The 16,062-nt window shown below is 42.3% G+C and overlaps 1 protein-coding gene across 1 annotated transcript; it reads left to right on the top strand.

The window, feature by feature from the left end:
- The first annotated feature begins 25 nt into the window (after positions 1 to 25).
- Positions 26 to 16,012, top strand: EFCAB14 (EF-hand calcium binding domain 14). The gene is made up of 11 exons (XM_054638325.2): positions 26 to 421; positions 1,336 to 1,484; positions 4,386 to 4,531; positions 6,154 to 6,252; positions 7,895 to 8,005; positions 8,565 to 8,645; positions 9,518 to 9,709; positions 10,434 to 10,514; positions 11,345 to 11,456; positions 12,272 to 12,403; positions 13,235 to 16,012. The coding sequence occupies exons 1-11, from the start codon at positions 246 to 248 to the stop codon at positions 13,408 to 13,410; spliced, it is 1,455 nt and encodes a 484-aa protein (XP_054494300.2). The 5' UTR covers positions 26 to 245; the 3' UTR covers positions 13,411 to 16,012.
- The last annotated feature ends 50 nt before the right edge of the window (positions 16,013 to 16,062 follow it).

Genomic DNA, 16,062 nt, shown 5'->3' with positions numbered 1-16,062 from the left:
TGGCAGGCGGGCGCGGCGCGGCCCGAGCGGCCATGGCGCGGGCGGGGCGGGCGGCGGCCGCGGGGCCGGGCGAGCCGCCGCGGGGCCGGCGGGGGAGCAACAGCCGCGGCCCCGCGGAGCGCCTGTAGCCGCCGCCGGCCCGCAGGCTGGCGAGCCGGGGCGCGCTGGCGGCGGCGGCGGCCGAGGAGAAGGAGGAGGAGGCGGGCGGGAGCCAGCCGCCGGCCGCGCCGCCGCCCCACAAGAGGATGAAGAAGCGGAAGGAGCTGAACGCCCTCATCGGCCTGGCCGCCGACGGCCGCAGGAAGAAGTCCGCCAAGAAGGGCTCGGGCCACCGACTGCTGCGCACCGAGCCGCCCGCCTCCGACTCCGAGTCCAGCTCCGAGGAGGACGAGTTCGCCGGGGCGCGGGGCCGCTGCGGAAAGTGAGTCCCGGGCCGGCGGGGCCCTGCTCGGACGGGTCCTGCCCCGGCTCCGCGGCGGGGCTGCGCTGCCTTCGGCGGGTCGGGATCGCGGCTGGGACTCTGAGGGGCCGTGTGAGGCTGGGGACTGCCAGGGGACACCCGGAGCTGCGCTGAGCGTGTCCGACCCCGCAGGTCGCCTGTCTGGGAATAAAGTATCATCGGGTTGCAGAGTGGCTTTGCTTGGAAGGGACCTTAAAGATCTAGTTCCAAGCCACGGCCAGAGACAGCTCCCACTGGACCATCCTCTGGCTTTTGAATTATTTTCCTGTTTTGTGCTCTACGCAGCACAAGCCCTTGTGGACTAAACTCGGGGGAGATGCTGGCTGGGCGCAGTTACCCGTGTGTGTGTGTGTGCTCAGCATGGCACCGTCCTGCGGGCTGGCACAGTGCTGGTTTTCTCGGGGACGTGCTGTGCTTTTGCCAGTAAATAAGCTTTTCAGTTAAGTAACAGCATTAATAATGGGCCTCTGTGCATACCTGAAAGTAGGCATGTCTCAGGGAAACCCGGGCTTTCAGAATTTAGAACGCTCTAGAAGTAACATTATGGTAATTCCGTGTTTTGAAGCGTGTTTTTCAAGCTATCAAGCAGATGTGCCTGGCATAAGTTTTATGTCAGCAGAGCAGGATATTTTAGTAAAGGAAACCTGACAGCTGCTTTTAAATATGCTAGATGTGCCTGCTGAGGGTAAACTGAATAGAGAGTAACAGCCCTGACCTGACCTTATAGCCTTATTTATTCCTGAAAGTGTTCTTTGTTCGCCCTTGTCAGCCAAAATGTGTGCTCTTATAACGCTGTCCTTTACTTTGTAGCATTTAAAATAACACATTTCTAGGCACTGCGGTATATTCACAATCTGTTACTTTGTTTTCTGCAGGGGAGACTACCTGCGGTGCTGCAGGTTCTGTTACCCTTTATGCGCGTTTGTCGTTCTTGCTGCTTGTGTGGTCGCGTGTGTTGGCTTAGTCTGGATGCAGGTGGCTCTCAAGGAGGATTTGGATGCAATAAAGGAGAAGTTTCGAACTAGTAAGTATGAATGTAGCTACTATTTCACGTTTTCTTTGGTTGCTTGCTCAGTCAAAGTCTGAAAATACAGAGTAGACAAATAACATCTGAATTGAGGAGTGCTCTGAGCCAAGAACACAGAAACTTGGTGAATCTAAGGTGAATGCTGGATATTCTTGCCTGCTCTGTATCTTCTGAGGAGCAGGGACACTGGACTGGGTGGGCCTGTAGTTGCTTGTGGATACATTTCTAAAATTCCTGACTTTGGTCTTCAGAGTGCTCTCTTCCAAAGAACAAGTTCTGATCAGACCTGTCAAAGCAGTCTAGGGAATTCTGAAAAAAAAATTAAGAAAAATTATGGTCTTGTCTTGAACTCTTTAAAAAAAACCTCTGATACTTGCTATGGAATTACTGCCATTTGAATGTTGCTTCAGTACTATTTTCTTTCTGTGTCCTCTGAATGTTTATTTTGCTTGCACGGACCTGTTCTTGTTCAACTTTTACATTGGGTTATGTGTGGTGTGGAGTTAATATGTTTAATACTTTGAAGTGTGGAGTTAAGATGAAGTGTTTTGCCTGTAAATCTCAGGTTTTCTCTGGCCATGTCAAGATTCCCATGTCAACATTTTCAATATAATAACTTCTGTAGGCTGAGGTATAACAAATGGTGATATGTGCATGTAAGGTATGCTCTTGGCTCTCTGTAACTCACCTCTGGGCACAAGATTTGCTTTGGTGCCTTATGTTGGTAGTGTTTGAAATCCTGTGTAGATTGAAAAAGGTGAGCCAAGGAGTTGTCTTGGTTGTGTTAAAAGGGGCATTGAGGAAGTGTGTGTAGAAATTCTTTGGTGTTGGTGTTTGGGTGTTGCTGTTCAGGCGTGTGAGGTGGGAGCTGTCTGCCAAGGTGGAACAGGCTGGCTGGGTGTGAGAGGCTTGCTGTTCCCCCATTCTGCAGGATACCTTCAGTTCCAGGTGCTGCTTTGTGGCTCTTTCTGTGTTCTGGTTCAGGACCTGCTGCTCTTCATGAACTGCTCCCCTTAAAGGGTGTGCTGCTGGTAAAAGTTTTGCACCAGGACAGCATTTGTTGGCTTTGGTGTAGCTAAGTTTCATCATTCCTGTTCGACACAGAGCTCTTTGTTAAAGCAGCTGTTCTCCCTGAGCGTGTTCTCCCTGTCTGGCAATTACAGATGGCCTTGTTTCCCTCTTAATAGCTCTGATAGAAAAGCTGTGCATTTAATGCTTTGCCTGGTGATAAACGTGTCAGATTTCCTTGCCATCATAATACCATGCCTAGGAGCTGGATGGGAGCCTCGTGATGAGGCACAGAATTTAAATACAACAACAAAAAAAGCAGGCAGCAAGAACAACCTGGTTCTCAAAGGTAACATTTTGCCTTGGTGAAATGTGTGGGTGAACAGAGAAACAAAGGCAGGTGACCCATCTGTCGTACACCAAGTTTGGAAAAGGAACCTTTCTCTGAATCTTCATCCAGACTTTTTTCCCTATAAGAGCAGGTGTTTGTGACAGTATTTGGTATGTTCTGCCATCCTTTGCACAAAGTAAGGATGGGATGAGTGCTTTTTATAAACAAGATGTCTTTGCATTAAGTATGTTTGGAACAGGAGGAAGTCATGTAGTGTTTTCCCTTCAGTTGTCAGCAATGATGCTAAGAGCATGGGGCATTTAACCTTCCTTCCTAGTGCTCCAAAAAACTCTTCAAGTGGAGTCCCACTGTTCCCAGTGAGAGTGACAAAATGGAAAATAATTTGTCTACAAGAGCCTATGAATACATGAGACTTAGTGTGAGCTGCTTGTGTCAAATGCACAAATTAGGTCTCAGTCTGTTTTGACTAAAATACACCTTTCAAGGTCTTACCTACCCAGAAGCATTTGGACCTTGGATGATCCAGTGCAGATTTCTTTGCACCTAGAAAGTATTTCTAGAACTTGCTTAAAGAGAAGTGAGGTGGCTTTCTGAATATGCACAGCTTTCCAGTTTTGTGTGTTTGGGATTCTCCTTTTGACTGGATGAGTCGCACTGGAAGTTTATTCTGGGATCTGCCAGGTGCCTCTGCTCTTGGCAGTCTGCTCTGAACAAGGGCTGATTGTTGTGGAGCCTTCCAGTGCTGCCTTACAGGGTGGACATGCAGATTTTGGAGAACTCTGTCATCTTCATCTCAAAACCTTTGCTTATTTGTTTCTCAGACCTAGGGATTTAGGATTGCCTCACAGCTCAGCTAAACAGCTTAGTCACTGCAGATCTGGAAGAGCTGCATTTCTGAGGCTCACTGGAATTGCTTTGAGCTGCATGTTTCCCCCTTCCTGTAATATTAATTGCAGTAATAACTGACTTAATTTCCAAGGACCTTGTTTACTGATTTGTTTACCAACAGGCATTTGTGCCTAAGCTTATACATTATTTTTTCAGTTGTTCTTATGTCATACAGAGCAACTAATTACATTAATCTCCTTGGAATTCACTTCATTGTCAGCAGCCCCTCTGCAGGCTTGAAAAGGGCACTGAGGCTCATTTCACCTGCCTCCTTTGCCCTGGGACTGTTGGCAACTCTTTATTCACAGGCCCATTACTATTTCATGTTCCCCTGTGGAGGTAATGCAAAATAACTGCACTAAATAAAGACCTACTGAGGTTTGCCAGAATGACAGGACTATGCAAAGTGTTAAATTTAGTTCAGTCTCTCTGGGTTCTCTCTGCAGATATTGGTACTCTTAAAACAAAAAATAGCTGTCATTCTGAGCGAACACTGAATCCAGACTGGCAATAAACCTGTATATAGAAACTGTTATTGCTTTCTTTCAGTGTTGTGGATGTTGCTGTTTGTAATTTATTTTATGCCTTTTAGTGTTGTTTGCCTGGATTTTTGTTTTGGTTTGCTTTTAATTATTTCTTCATTCTTTTAGTGGAATCTAATCAAAAGACATCATTCCAAGAAATTCCTAAACTGAATGAAGATTTGGTGCAGAACCAAAAGCAGCTAGAACAAATTGAGACTGGAGAACTGGGGCTGAGTAAAATTTGGATCAATATCACAGAGATCAATAAACAGGTGAGAGGGAATCAGTCCTTAATTTTGAAAAATAATAAAATATTCCATTCAGTTCTTTTTAATAGAAATTAATTTTATCTAAGGACTTCTCTGGCCATATACATAGCTTTTATTTTTAAAGTTCAAATAGAGTATAAACCTCATTATAAACAAGGAAAAAACAGCTTGAGCATCCAGCTGGGCTGGAGACTGATCACAAGAGAAGAAATTGCATAACTGGTGGAGGGAGTTCAGGCAGAATTTAAAAGAACCCAAGAACTGTGCAATTCTTACTTTTCCTGCCAAATAGTTGTGATGTTTATGATGAGAGATTTGACATTTCAAATTTCTGAGAATGTTTTGTAAGCGTGGAAAAGAGTTACCTGACTCAGAGCAAGCTCCTGTTGCTACAAACTAAGGCCTGGTGTCCTGTGAAAATAAAAGCTGCTAACACACACTCAGCCTCTGAGCTGGTGTAAATCTTGGCTCTGTTGGTGGGGCTAGAGCTAAGCCATTTAGCAGAGAGCTCTTTGCTCAGCTGCTCTATTAACTCACACTTCAAATGAAGCATCCAGCAGGGCTTTTACTGCAATTTCTGCCCTGGAGGGTAGAAGCTCAGAGCTGCTCACAGTGAATGGTATCAAGAGGTGTGTGGGGGGAACTCTTCTTGACCCAGGTGCTCTGGTTTAATTTGTTAGAGTACTGAAGTGCCTGCTTAGATTGATTTTTCTTCAGTCCCTTGTGGTGGTTAAGTCCTTACTGGGGCACATCTGAAAATTTGATTTGCTTTCTTTAGCATCTCACTGTTTTAGCTATAGTTATTCAGGCTTTTCATGAGACTTAAAATGCTCTTATCTGCACCTGGCTGTTAAAGATACTTGCACGTGGTTCTTGCAGGCCCTCAGGTTACTTCAGGGTCTGGTTACACTCTGAGCCAGATCTTCAGGGGATCAAAATTTTCTTGCTGTTTTTTTATCTGTGAATTGTTGGGATATGCTGCTGGGAATAATCTCAGCTGGTGTTCACAGCTGTGAGCTAGAGAGTCTGCATGCCAGCTGGTTTACATTGACCTAATGTAAAATTAGGATCTTTTCCTCAACTTGCAAAACAACTTTGTTTTTTTTAACCAGAAGAAAGTGAATTTTAGTCTCTGTTCCATGGGTGTAGTAGCAGAGGGTTTGGATGATAGGTGCACCTTTGCCCATCACTCAGCTGGAGAGGTTGCATGGCTTTGCTGGGTTTTGCCAGACAAGTTTCATTGCTAAATACAGAAGTGGGTGATGGTTTCCTACACATGAAGACTGCTTGCACAAGTTTTTAAGTCTTTCTTGGGCAATAGCCTCTCTCTAAGAGGATGAATGTAAAACTGGCAGAGGGTACCTTACTGAAAAGAAGGGTTTTCTGTGGCTTTCATTTAGTTTTAAAAAATAGTTAAATAAAGCCTTGCTCTTTTGTAAGAGGCAGAATATTTTTAATGTAGCCTAGACAGGATTTCTAACCTAGAGACAGGGGTGGTTTTTGTGTGTACCTGTATAATTTTGTATTGCCTTATGTTTTAAGGTTACACATTAAGCCATCAGCATTGGGAGAGGTCAGAATCAGGATTGTGTTGCCTAATTCTAAGTACTCCTCTTTGGTTTTAGATATCACTATTGACCTCAACAGTAAATCATCTCAAAAACAATATAAAATCTGCTGCTGACCTGATTTCTCTTCCCCTCACAGTAGAGAAACTTCAGAAGGTAAGTTCTGTGAATGTGGCTATCACTAAATGTGTTCTGTGTGTTAAGCTGCAGCTGGGCTCTTGGGGACAGCACTGACAGCAGGAGTTACCTGAGTTGCAAGGAAAATTTGTCTTTAAAATTTGACTTCATAAATTGTATGGTCCTGGGTAAAAAATTTAAAGATCTTGTTGATCCCTTTTGGAGATGCATTTGTTTGTATTCTGCTGTCCCAGGTGCACCTTGCAGCTGGTCTTTCTGGTTACTTTCCTTCAAGTTGCTAATATTAATATCATGTGAGACGCTTGGAAAAAGTTTTATAACTGCTTGCAAACAGGTGGTTTGTTTAGCTTTTTAAATGAGAAAATGAAATGTTTTCTGTTAATACAATGTCTGACTGTGTGCCTTACTGAGCATTCTTTACCAAAGAACTGTCCTGTTTATTTAGGTTAAAAGAATGGCTTTTTGAAATGTGCCTGGTTATTCCATGGCTGTTCTGTTTATTTAGCAATAAACATTTATGTTGGGCTAACACCTAATGTTAGTCCAGTCTTTGTGGCATTATGTGTTGCCACATCTCATTTCCTACCCCTACAAAATTAATGTATAATTAATGTATAATGAGTGTGGTGTGGCTGATGGGGCTGCCAGGATTTCTTTTTCTGAGAGGAGTACAAAGCTGCTTCCTAAGCTCCTTATTTGCTGCTACAAGCAGGCTGGATTTTCACTGTGTCCTGGTCAGAAGCAAGTCTGAAGGCATGTTGCTGTCAGGAGCAGTGTGGCCAGCAGGACCAGGGCAGTGATTGTCCTCCTGTATTGGGCACTGCTGAGGCCACACCTCGAATCCTGTGCCCAGTTCTGGGCCCCTCAATTCAGGAGGGACATTGAGGGGCTGGAGCGTGTCCAGAGAAGGGCAGTGGAGCTGGACAGGGAGCACAAGTCTGAGGAGGAGCAGCTGGGGGTGTTTAGCTTGGAGAAAAGGAGGTTCAGGGGGGACCTTATCACTCTCCACAATTCCCTGAAAGGAGGTTGCAGCCAGGTGGGGGGGTCAGGCTGTTCTCTCAAGTGACAAGGGATAGGACAAGAGGAAATAACCTAAGCTGTGCCAGTGGAGGTTTAGATTGGATTACAGGGAAAATTTTTTCACTGAAGAGTTTGTCAAACACTGGCTGCACAGGGAGCTGCTGCAGTTGCTATCCCTGAGGGTGTTTAAAGGACATGGATCAGAGCTTGGGGACATGGATTAGTGGTGGACTTGGCATTGCTGAGTTAACAGCTGGACTCAGTCTTAGAGGTCTTTGCCAACCTAAGTGATCCTATGTCAAGATTGTCTTTCTTATGTGGGATTTGGTTTTCTTGAGCCTTTTTCCTTGTAGGTACCATTCCTGGAAATAAGGATGCCTGCTGGTGTTAAAATCCTTAGGGATTACTGAGGGAATTCCTCTTGGGCTTTTGTTCCTAGTGCTGAAGGTGTCCTGAGGTCCTCCAGGGCACAGCTTGCATTGGGTGTAGTTTGCAATTTTGGGTGCAAAAATTTTCCAAATTCTTTGAAGTCACGTGCCTGATTTTGTTTCACCAACAAAATGTTGTGTTTAGCTGATTGGTAGTTTGGGACAGTGCAGTTTGGGGAAGGCTGAGCTTTCTGTCATGTTTTTTATTGCAGACTGTAGCCAACATAGGTAGCACCCTTACCAGTGTGGCTCATGATGTTGAAAATATACAGACAGCTATTGAGGAATACAAGAAATCCATAGAAATACTCCAGAATGATGTGGTAAGAAAAATGCACTGCTTTCACACTGCCCAATATGAAGCAAGTTAGAGAAATGGTTGAAGTTTGGGGATGTCAGAGTGTTGATATAGTTTTTTGGTTGAATTAAGAATCTATATTAGGATGAAATGACAGACTGTCTTCAGCAGAAACTACTCACTGTGTTTATCCTGACCTCTCACTTGGCATTAAGAAACTGAACTAATAAGTACAGTTTTTCAGCTAAACTGCAATACAAGAATTCTTGCAGATAAAATCTGAATTAGACACATAATTAAGCTTGATTCAGTCAGTGGGTGCTCTAAAAACATTGCAGATATGGCAGTGTGTATGTACCAGTGAAATGTGTATCATAATACTTCATTAAATGGGGAAGAGTTAATTAGGGGGGTTTAATGAAAATAAATTTGGACCTTAAGTGTTTAACTATTAGCCTATTTAAGATACTGCATGCACAGCAGACTGAGTGGCTGTACTTGTAACATCCTTGGCTACAGTCTGCCACTTATTAAACACTTATTCACAGGGATTTTGTAACACAATTTTCTACTTCTTTCCTTAGAAGGAATTAAAACAGCTGCCTTCACTTCCCTCCACTGTTGTACCAAGGACTGAGGGAAATCAGACAGAATACTGCAAAAAGGTACTTTTCTCCCTTGCATAAGGAATTTTGGTACAAGTGTCATGGATATGTAACTTACCCGTGTGTTTTGCAGTACTGCAGTGTGCAAAAAGTATGTTTTTTATCAAGACAATGCAGATAGCATGCTTTAAAGCAAATAATAAGATAATTTTGCTCTAGTTTGTTCCTGTGTATGTGCAAACAGGAAAGTGCCCTGGTCTGAGAGAGAGGTATTTTGTATTCTGACTGGGTGAGTAGTAAAAAGAGTGAAACCAACATCTGACAAATTACAGGTGTGCTTTGCTAAAGTAAATGAAAATAAGTTAAAGGCTTTTAGTGGAGTGGATTTTATGGCAGCCACTTGCTAATCTGAGCAAACTTGGGAGTGGCATGTACTGAGTCACTCTCACTGTAATGAGGTGTGGAAAACAGTAATTCAGCAACCAAAAAAAAAAAAAAAGGTTAATGTGTAGGTGTTTAGCTGAATGGCTTGGAACAGAATGACTGCATTTACTTACATTTAATACAGTCAATATCTTCCTCAAAAATGAATCCTGTATATAAATATGCCCAGTACATGCTTTCTTGGGAAAAATCATTGTTGTGCTTACAAAGCTTGACCTGGAAAAGGGGATGAATAGGCTTTCTGTGTTCACTGCACAGCTGAAGTGATTATATTAGCAACAAAGAGGTTAGCCCTGGGGAAGAATCTCAGTTTCAAACTTGTAGAAATTTAGAATAACTTTCTGGAGGCTTCCAGTTGGATGTTTTCAGTGGTGTCAGTGTAAAGGCAGCCTGAAGTCTGCCCAGTTAAACTGGGTCAGTCATGTTGTTAATAGCAGGAGTTGCTGCAGAGGTTGGGTAAACTGACATGTGCTCTGTTTATATTTCAGGAAAGCCAGGCACTGCATGCAGCTTTGGAACAGCTAAATAATACTGTAGTGATGTACCAAAAGTTGAATGACATCAAGCTTCTAAATGTGGATTCAGCCATTGGCAACCTCAGCTGGAAAGTTACGCTGTTGGAAAACTCTCCCCTGGTTGTGAAAAACCCAGAGAAAAGAGAGAACTCATCCACCATCGTGGTAAGAGTTTGATGGCTCAGGGTGTCTCCTTGGGCTGCTACTTCCCTTACACTGCAGATACAGCTTTGCAGTGCAACTCAAGAAAATATCAAAGTGAAATATGAGATATTTAAGAGTTCATTTATAAAAGGCTGGAGTTTGTTCCTGAACAGATAACCAGCATTAAGAGTGTTCTCAGAAGCAGTATTTAATGTCTTTCCTGCAATATCTACAGGAAAGTGTCCAAAATACTGTGACATTTAAAAGTTGTGTGGTTGTTTTAAGAGGCAGGATTCACAAACTGAGCTATGTTTTAGGAATCACTCTGGCATAGATATGTTAAGACCCACTGAGAGGCTAAGTGGGACTCTCCATTTGTTCAACAGTGGTTAAATTCTAAAAAAAAACTGTTAAGAAACCTCTCAAACCCAATAATAATAAAAAAAACAAACTCCTAAATAAGTTCATAAATTCTCTTTCATAAATTCTTCCAGTATTTTCTGTTTGCCACACTGGGGTCAGTCTGTGAGAACATGTTCTGTACTATTGTTCATGTTTAACAATAAAGGCACATGCTGAAGTTGCTGTGGTAAATTATATGACCCATTTTTATGACTTCATGTTTATTCTATAATCTATCTGCCCTGGTTTATCTCTGCTTAATGTCTGCCAAATTTGAAGGAAAGAAACTCTGTTGTAGAAAATAAAAAGCACATGAATAAACTCTGCTCTGTTTTTTCTCTAGGGGAATAATGCAACTACCTCTCTAAAAGTGGAAAATGAAGATCAACTAGATAGTGAAACTCCGTCAAATAAACAACTGAAGGTAAAGTAAGGAAATAAATATTACACTGGATTAGTAGAGCATGTAATTGTCTTTCTAAAGATGTTTTAAATGGACCTTAATTGAGCAAAGGTCTGCAAAGATGCACTAGTGGAGTCAAGGACTTGCTGAAAGCCCCTCTCAGTAATGATCCATCACTGGCTGGGAGTGGGTACAGCTGAATGGCCAAACTGTGGGCTGGGGATAGGAGGGGATGCTGCTGAGTTTAGTTTCCACCAGTTAGGTGGGTGAGTGAGCAGGCTGCACTGTCAGTTCTGGGCTTGTACTGATGTGAGCTCAACCTGTCCTTGGGAATGTACCAATGAGGGACCTGCAGATTGAAAAATATGGGGGTTTTATTGTAGCAGAGATGCAGTGGCTCCTGCACAGAGGTATTCACTACTGCAGATGACCCTTTGAAGCAATGATGCAGTTTAGTTAAAGTATAAGTGCTCACTCCAAGTATGCTTGACTGTTTTATATTACAGCTTTCCAGTGTCTTGCTCTTTTCTGTAGGAAATACAGAAAGTAAACATCAGATGCTTTTGAAATGAGTGTATGCAAAATAATTGCCTGTTTTTCAGGCTGAGGTACTGATTCTGTTGTTTTCCTACAGACCATGTGAATTTATTTATTGTATCTTCTTAGAGATTATTTATTTATTTATTTATTTATTGTTTTTAAATCTTGTTTATAATTTTAAACTTGATCAGCCTGGATACCTCAAAGTCAGTCAGAAGTGCTGACATATTTTAAATTACTACACTTTCTGGTCTTCTACATTTACTGAAGAGGTGCATTTTAAGATTTTTTTTTTTTTGGTACATATGCAGGAAGCAGGAACTAGAGATCCTCAGGTATCAAAACTAAAAGAGACTCTTCAGCTGATCAGTGCTCTCACAGGCAAGTCAGAAAATGACAGACCCATTGAGGCATCAAAGAATGGTAAGAATGTCTTGTAACAGTAATCCATAAACCTGGAGCTTCCCTGTGTAATTCAAAGAATTACTAATTAAGGTGGATAATTAGACTGTTCTTTAAGATTATGATGAAGGCTTTTTAGTTAAAGTGGTAGGAAACTGATGTTGCTAAAACAGAAAACTGTGTATGACTCCAAAAGTTTGAAGGTGACTTAAAAGGTGTATGGCAGGATTCACATGGATCAATAGCTGATGTTTAAGGGCAGGCAGTTATTAACTGTAGAACTTTATTCCCAGTAACATCTGGTTTTGCTTTTTCAAAATGTAAGTGTAACAGAGAGGAAAGGTCTCTGCCTCTGCTGACTTCAGTTCTGCACTTGGCTGAACATCAGACTTTTAAATACTTCATTACAATAGAACTGTGCTGCTTGTTCATTCCAAGCAGGTGCTTGGAAACCTATACCTTGTTGTTGGGGAATATTGGTGCTGATAAGGTGAAAGCAACCCAGGTGGGCAGATGCAATTTGCTTAATGAATCTTCTTCAGCACCCTCAGAGTGGGGAGCAGAAAACACTCCCAAGTCATTCTTTGTATGGGAGTTTATAAATAGTAAGTAAATAAACACCTCCTAGTACATAATGGAAGATTCTTTCAATTAAAGAGGGGCAACACTGCTACATTCTGAAGCATTGCAGCTACAATATTGCTACATTCTGAAATATTCTTATCCCATAGAGCTGCTGCAATTAAAAAAAAAACAGTTTTATTGGATTTTTATTTGGTTTAGGTAGCTGTAATTTTGTGGAATTAGTAAGACTAACAGGAATTGTTTTGTAACAGTTGAAAGTAGTCAGAGTACTACAGCAAAGCCCACAGACCTTTCAAGGGTGGCTTCAAGGTCAGCTGGTGACAACACAGAGGGAAATGGGCAGCTGAGCCATCTGTCCTTACCAGGAATTTCCAGCATCGAAGGTATGTCCATTTAGGCTGACCTTTTCTTCTGAGTATTTCATGTAAATGTTTAGGAAAGGATAAGTATAAACATTCTGGGAGGTGTGAGGTCAATTTTAAAAGCTTGAGGATAATGTTTGGTTTTTTTTTTAAAGCAATTAAGAAAAAAACTGAAAGAAGAGCATGTAAAAGAAAAGAAAGTGATATTTAAGCAGGAGTGTGCATTATTAGCGATTTTATAATTGTTTTGAGTACCAGAGTATTACATTGAGTGCCCCAGAGACTGGGAGGAAAGTCAAGGGCAGAATTAACATGCTGAAGGAAACAGAAGTAGCTGAGTGTGTATGTTCTGGGGCTTTTTTCTGGTCTGTATTTTTTTTCCAAGAGAACAAGCCTGGTCAGATGAATGGTTTCTGGATCTTGCTGTTCAGTCTCTTCAGCTCCTGAAAGGGCAGCTCTTTGCATCAGGAAGTGAATAGACACTTTTCCCTTTATATCATCTGTCCTGTTGGTATAGCAACAGTCATTCAGAGCTTGCTTTTGTGGGGGATAACTGCATCTGTATGCAGTTAGTGGTTGTAAAATGGGCTGTTAGTTGTAGCCCGAAATGGGGATTACTTTCTTCAGATTTAGTGTAATTTAATCCAGAAATATTCATGCTTTTTGCTCCTATACTGTTACCAGCAGCTTGTGGCAACATAGGAGGCAAACTCCTCACTCAGGAGGAGTAATCACTGTAATGATTGCAATCACTGAGTACTAAGAGACAGTGCTGTAAAACTGGGAATGCACCTTATGGGATATTCCTGTGCACTTAGAGGAGCTGTTTCTCAGTCCTTGTTCTCTTTGCAGATCTTCAGAAACTGTTTGAAAAAGCACCTGCAGATGCTGATGGAAAACTCTCTTACAAAGACCTTCAAAAGCTGTTTGGCTCCACAGCCCAAGAATCACAGAGCTTTAAGGAGTTTGACACAGATGGAGATGAGAAATACACACTAAAAGAACTGAGATTAGCATTAGGTCTATAGGGTATATGTTTAGGAATGTGATATTGGTGGATGTTACTGTAGCTAAAGGAAGCTACAGACATGAAAAACTATGGCTGCACTTTCCCAGTGTTTTACTGATCTTTGGAGCTAAATTACTGTACACATTGCCACCTCTTTTTCAGTTGCATTTATTGAAAAGAAATTTACAAATTTATATGTCGATAGGACATAATATTGGGACTTTGTTAAAATCAAGAAAATTCCCAAACTTGGAAACATTTTCCTCTCATTATTTCCTTTTCAAGGGAGTTATTGCTTATAATTTAAAATGTGTACATACTAAAATAAAACTATGGTTTTATATTTCACTGAAATTTGCCTTAAATTAGAGAGCTGCACTTTATGTAGAGCAGAAGGGAAATCTGTCTTGTGAAGATGGGCTGCTTCTGCTTGTAAATATTTGAGATAGAGTAAATTATGCATATTTAAGGACAAGTTGTGTCAGGGGCTGTGTTGGTAGTAATCTGTTTATAATGAGAGACTGAGCCTGGAATGGAGGTTTAAGAGATTCAGCTAAATTTCTGATTTTTACTAACTATATCCATGAATAAATTTGGCCTCAGTCAGAGGAAAGCAGGAGGGGTAAGTCATGCCCATCTATAGCAGGATGTATTTTTAAAGGGAAGAGTTGAAAGTGTTTTTATATCATGAGCCTACAGGAGCAATTAACTTGCTGAGTGCTTGAGTTTTCACTTCAGCATTGTTTAGGCTTTGCTGTGTTGCATTCAGATTATATTTTGTGAGATGAGCCTGTCTATTTATTTTTTTTAAATGAACATATTTAATAGCTTTAATAGATGCTTAAGAGGTAAAAGCCTACAGTGCAGCCTGCTGAGCAGCACCTGAGCAGTTCATATCTCAGTGGTGCTCTGATACACTCCAGGAGTGTGAGCAGGTGGGAAGGCCCAGAGAACACTTGTGAGCTCTTTCCTGGCTGTTGTGACCGTGATCCCTTCTTGGTACCTTTATTTTTTGTCTCCTTGCCAACAGAAGGATGTAAAAAAACTGTGTAGGCATGTGCAATCCCATCATCATTCTGTACTGACACATGGTTTGTAAGTGAGGTTTCCTTACTAGAGGAACTTAGATCTGTTCATAGTAGTGGATCTAAATTCAGAATGTATTTGTTACCTTCTGGAACATAGAAAAATTACTTTTGCAGAGGGGATTCTCTTGCAGGCTAGATGAGGGCCAAGTTGGGTAATTTTGCTCACAAATATCACTGATCTTGTTAAGAGTTTTTTGCATGATTTAGTGAGTTGAAATTTCCCACCTCGCTGTGAAACATCAGCTTATGAGGAAGTCAGTTCATAATTGTTGACTTTTATATTACTTTAGACTGGATGTTTTATCAATTATTGTATTTTGGAAGTATGAATCAGCAAAGAAATGTATAAATTGGAGCCCTGTTACCCATTTCTTAGGCTTCTTTCACTGTTGCTCTTCTATCCTGTTTGAGTAATGCAGATGCCACCCACTACCAAAATGCTTTTGATGTGACATTTGAAAACACCGTATTTAAAAACAAAACCAAACCAACCAACCTTGGCTTCAGAGAGGACAAGAAGCCAGCACTTGCTTCTTGCCACTTCCCATACCCTTTTATACATTACTGTATAAATCCTTAACCAAATAAAGAAAAAAAGCAATAAAATGTAACCATTCTGATATTTTATTTGTACATACTGTATCATAGCCATATGCCAGAGTTTGCAAAATATTTTTGGAAGTTTATTTGTATGAAATTTAACTTTACCTTAAAATTTAAAAGATTATAGTACCGCCCTGTGAATCTTTTAGTGTTTTGTTTTGTTGCAGTCTGCTTTATTTTTAGAAGGCTATTCAGCAAGCAGCAGTAGTGAAAATGCCAGCTAGACCTGATGTGTGCTGTTGCACTGCCTGTGCCCAGGGAGCTCAGCTGGTCACACTGCTTGGACACGGCTGCCCAGGGCTGCTTCTTAACTTGCATGTCAGGGCACGGTCGATGGCTAATTGCTGTGGTCACTTGTAGGATGGGCTTGTGCTGTCACTTGGGCAAAATCCGAGCATCCCTCAGTACCGTGGTCTGTTCTGTGCTGCAGCCTGGGGGCACCGGTCCCATCCCAGCGAGGTTTCTGCTATGCCACTGCTCTCCATCCCGCACGCTTCCCAGAGCCCTGATGCCAGGTGTGGGCAGGGCTCTCTCCCGTGTTTATTCACAGCGCAGATGAAAAGCTGTGAGTGTAGTAAATACACTCGTCTGGATCCCCTCCCTGCCCTAACTCGTGCAGCTGCTGATGGGTACCGGAGGGGCGGCTGGATGCTCTGGGCAGAGAGTCCTTGAGAAAAATGCAATATCTGAGTGAAATCAAAACCAATGAAGTTGTGAGAGCAAACTGTAACAAAAAGAGCTCTGCCCTGCCGAGATTTGCTGTTGTGCCGTGATTCCTGGGTTCGCTTTCGGGCTGTACCTGTGGGTTTGGGTGACCACTGTGTCCCTTCACCTGAGCCGGGAGCGGGGCCGTGCCCACCGCGCTTGTTCGCTCCGCGGCGCTCCAGCATGTAACGCGGCTTTGCTCTCAATAAAAGCTCCTTTCCAGTGTGCGGCTCCGGCCGGTTCCTGGCGGGGGAGGTGGGACGGAGCGGAGGGCG

This window comes from Agelaius phoeniceus, chromosome 8, assembly GCF_051311805.1.
Source record: "Agelaius phoeniceus isolate bAgePho1 chromosome 8, bAgePho1.hap1, whole genome shotgun sequence".
In the NCBI taxonomy this organism is placed as follows: domain Eukaryota; kingdom Metazoa; phylum Chordata; class Aves; order Passeriformes; family Icteridae; genus Agelaius; species Agelaius phoeniceus.
This window is presented reverse-complemented; position numbering and strand designations above follow the sequence as displayed.

What these genes read in the sequence shown, in the direction of transcription:
- EFCAB14 (XM_054638325.2), top strand. Translation starts at nt 246, where the DNA reads ATGAAGAAGCGGAAGGAGCTGAACGCCCTCATCGGCCTGGCCGCCGAC. An exon ending in AAATACTCCAGAATGATGTG is followed by an intron (nt 8,006 to 8,564) that starts GTAAGAAAAATG and finishes TTCTTTCCTTAG; the next exon opens with AAGGAATTAAAACAGCTGCC. An exon ending in AGGAATTTCCAGCATCGAAG is followed by an intron (nt 12,404 to 13,234) that starts GTATGTCCATTT and finishes TTCTCTTTGCAG; the next exon opens with ATCTTCAGAAACTGTTTGAA.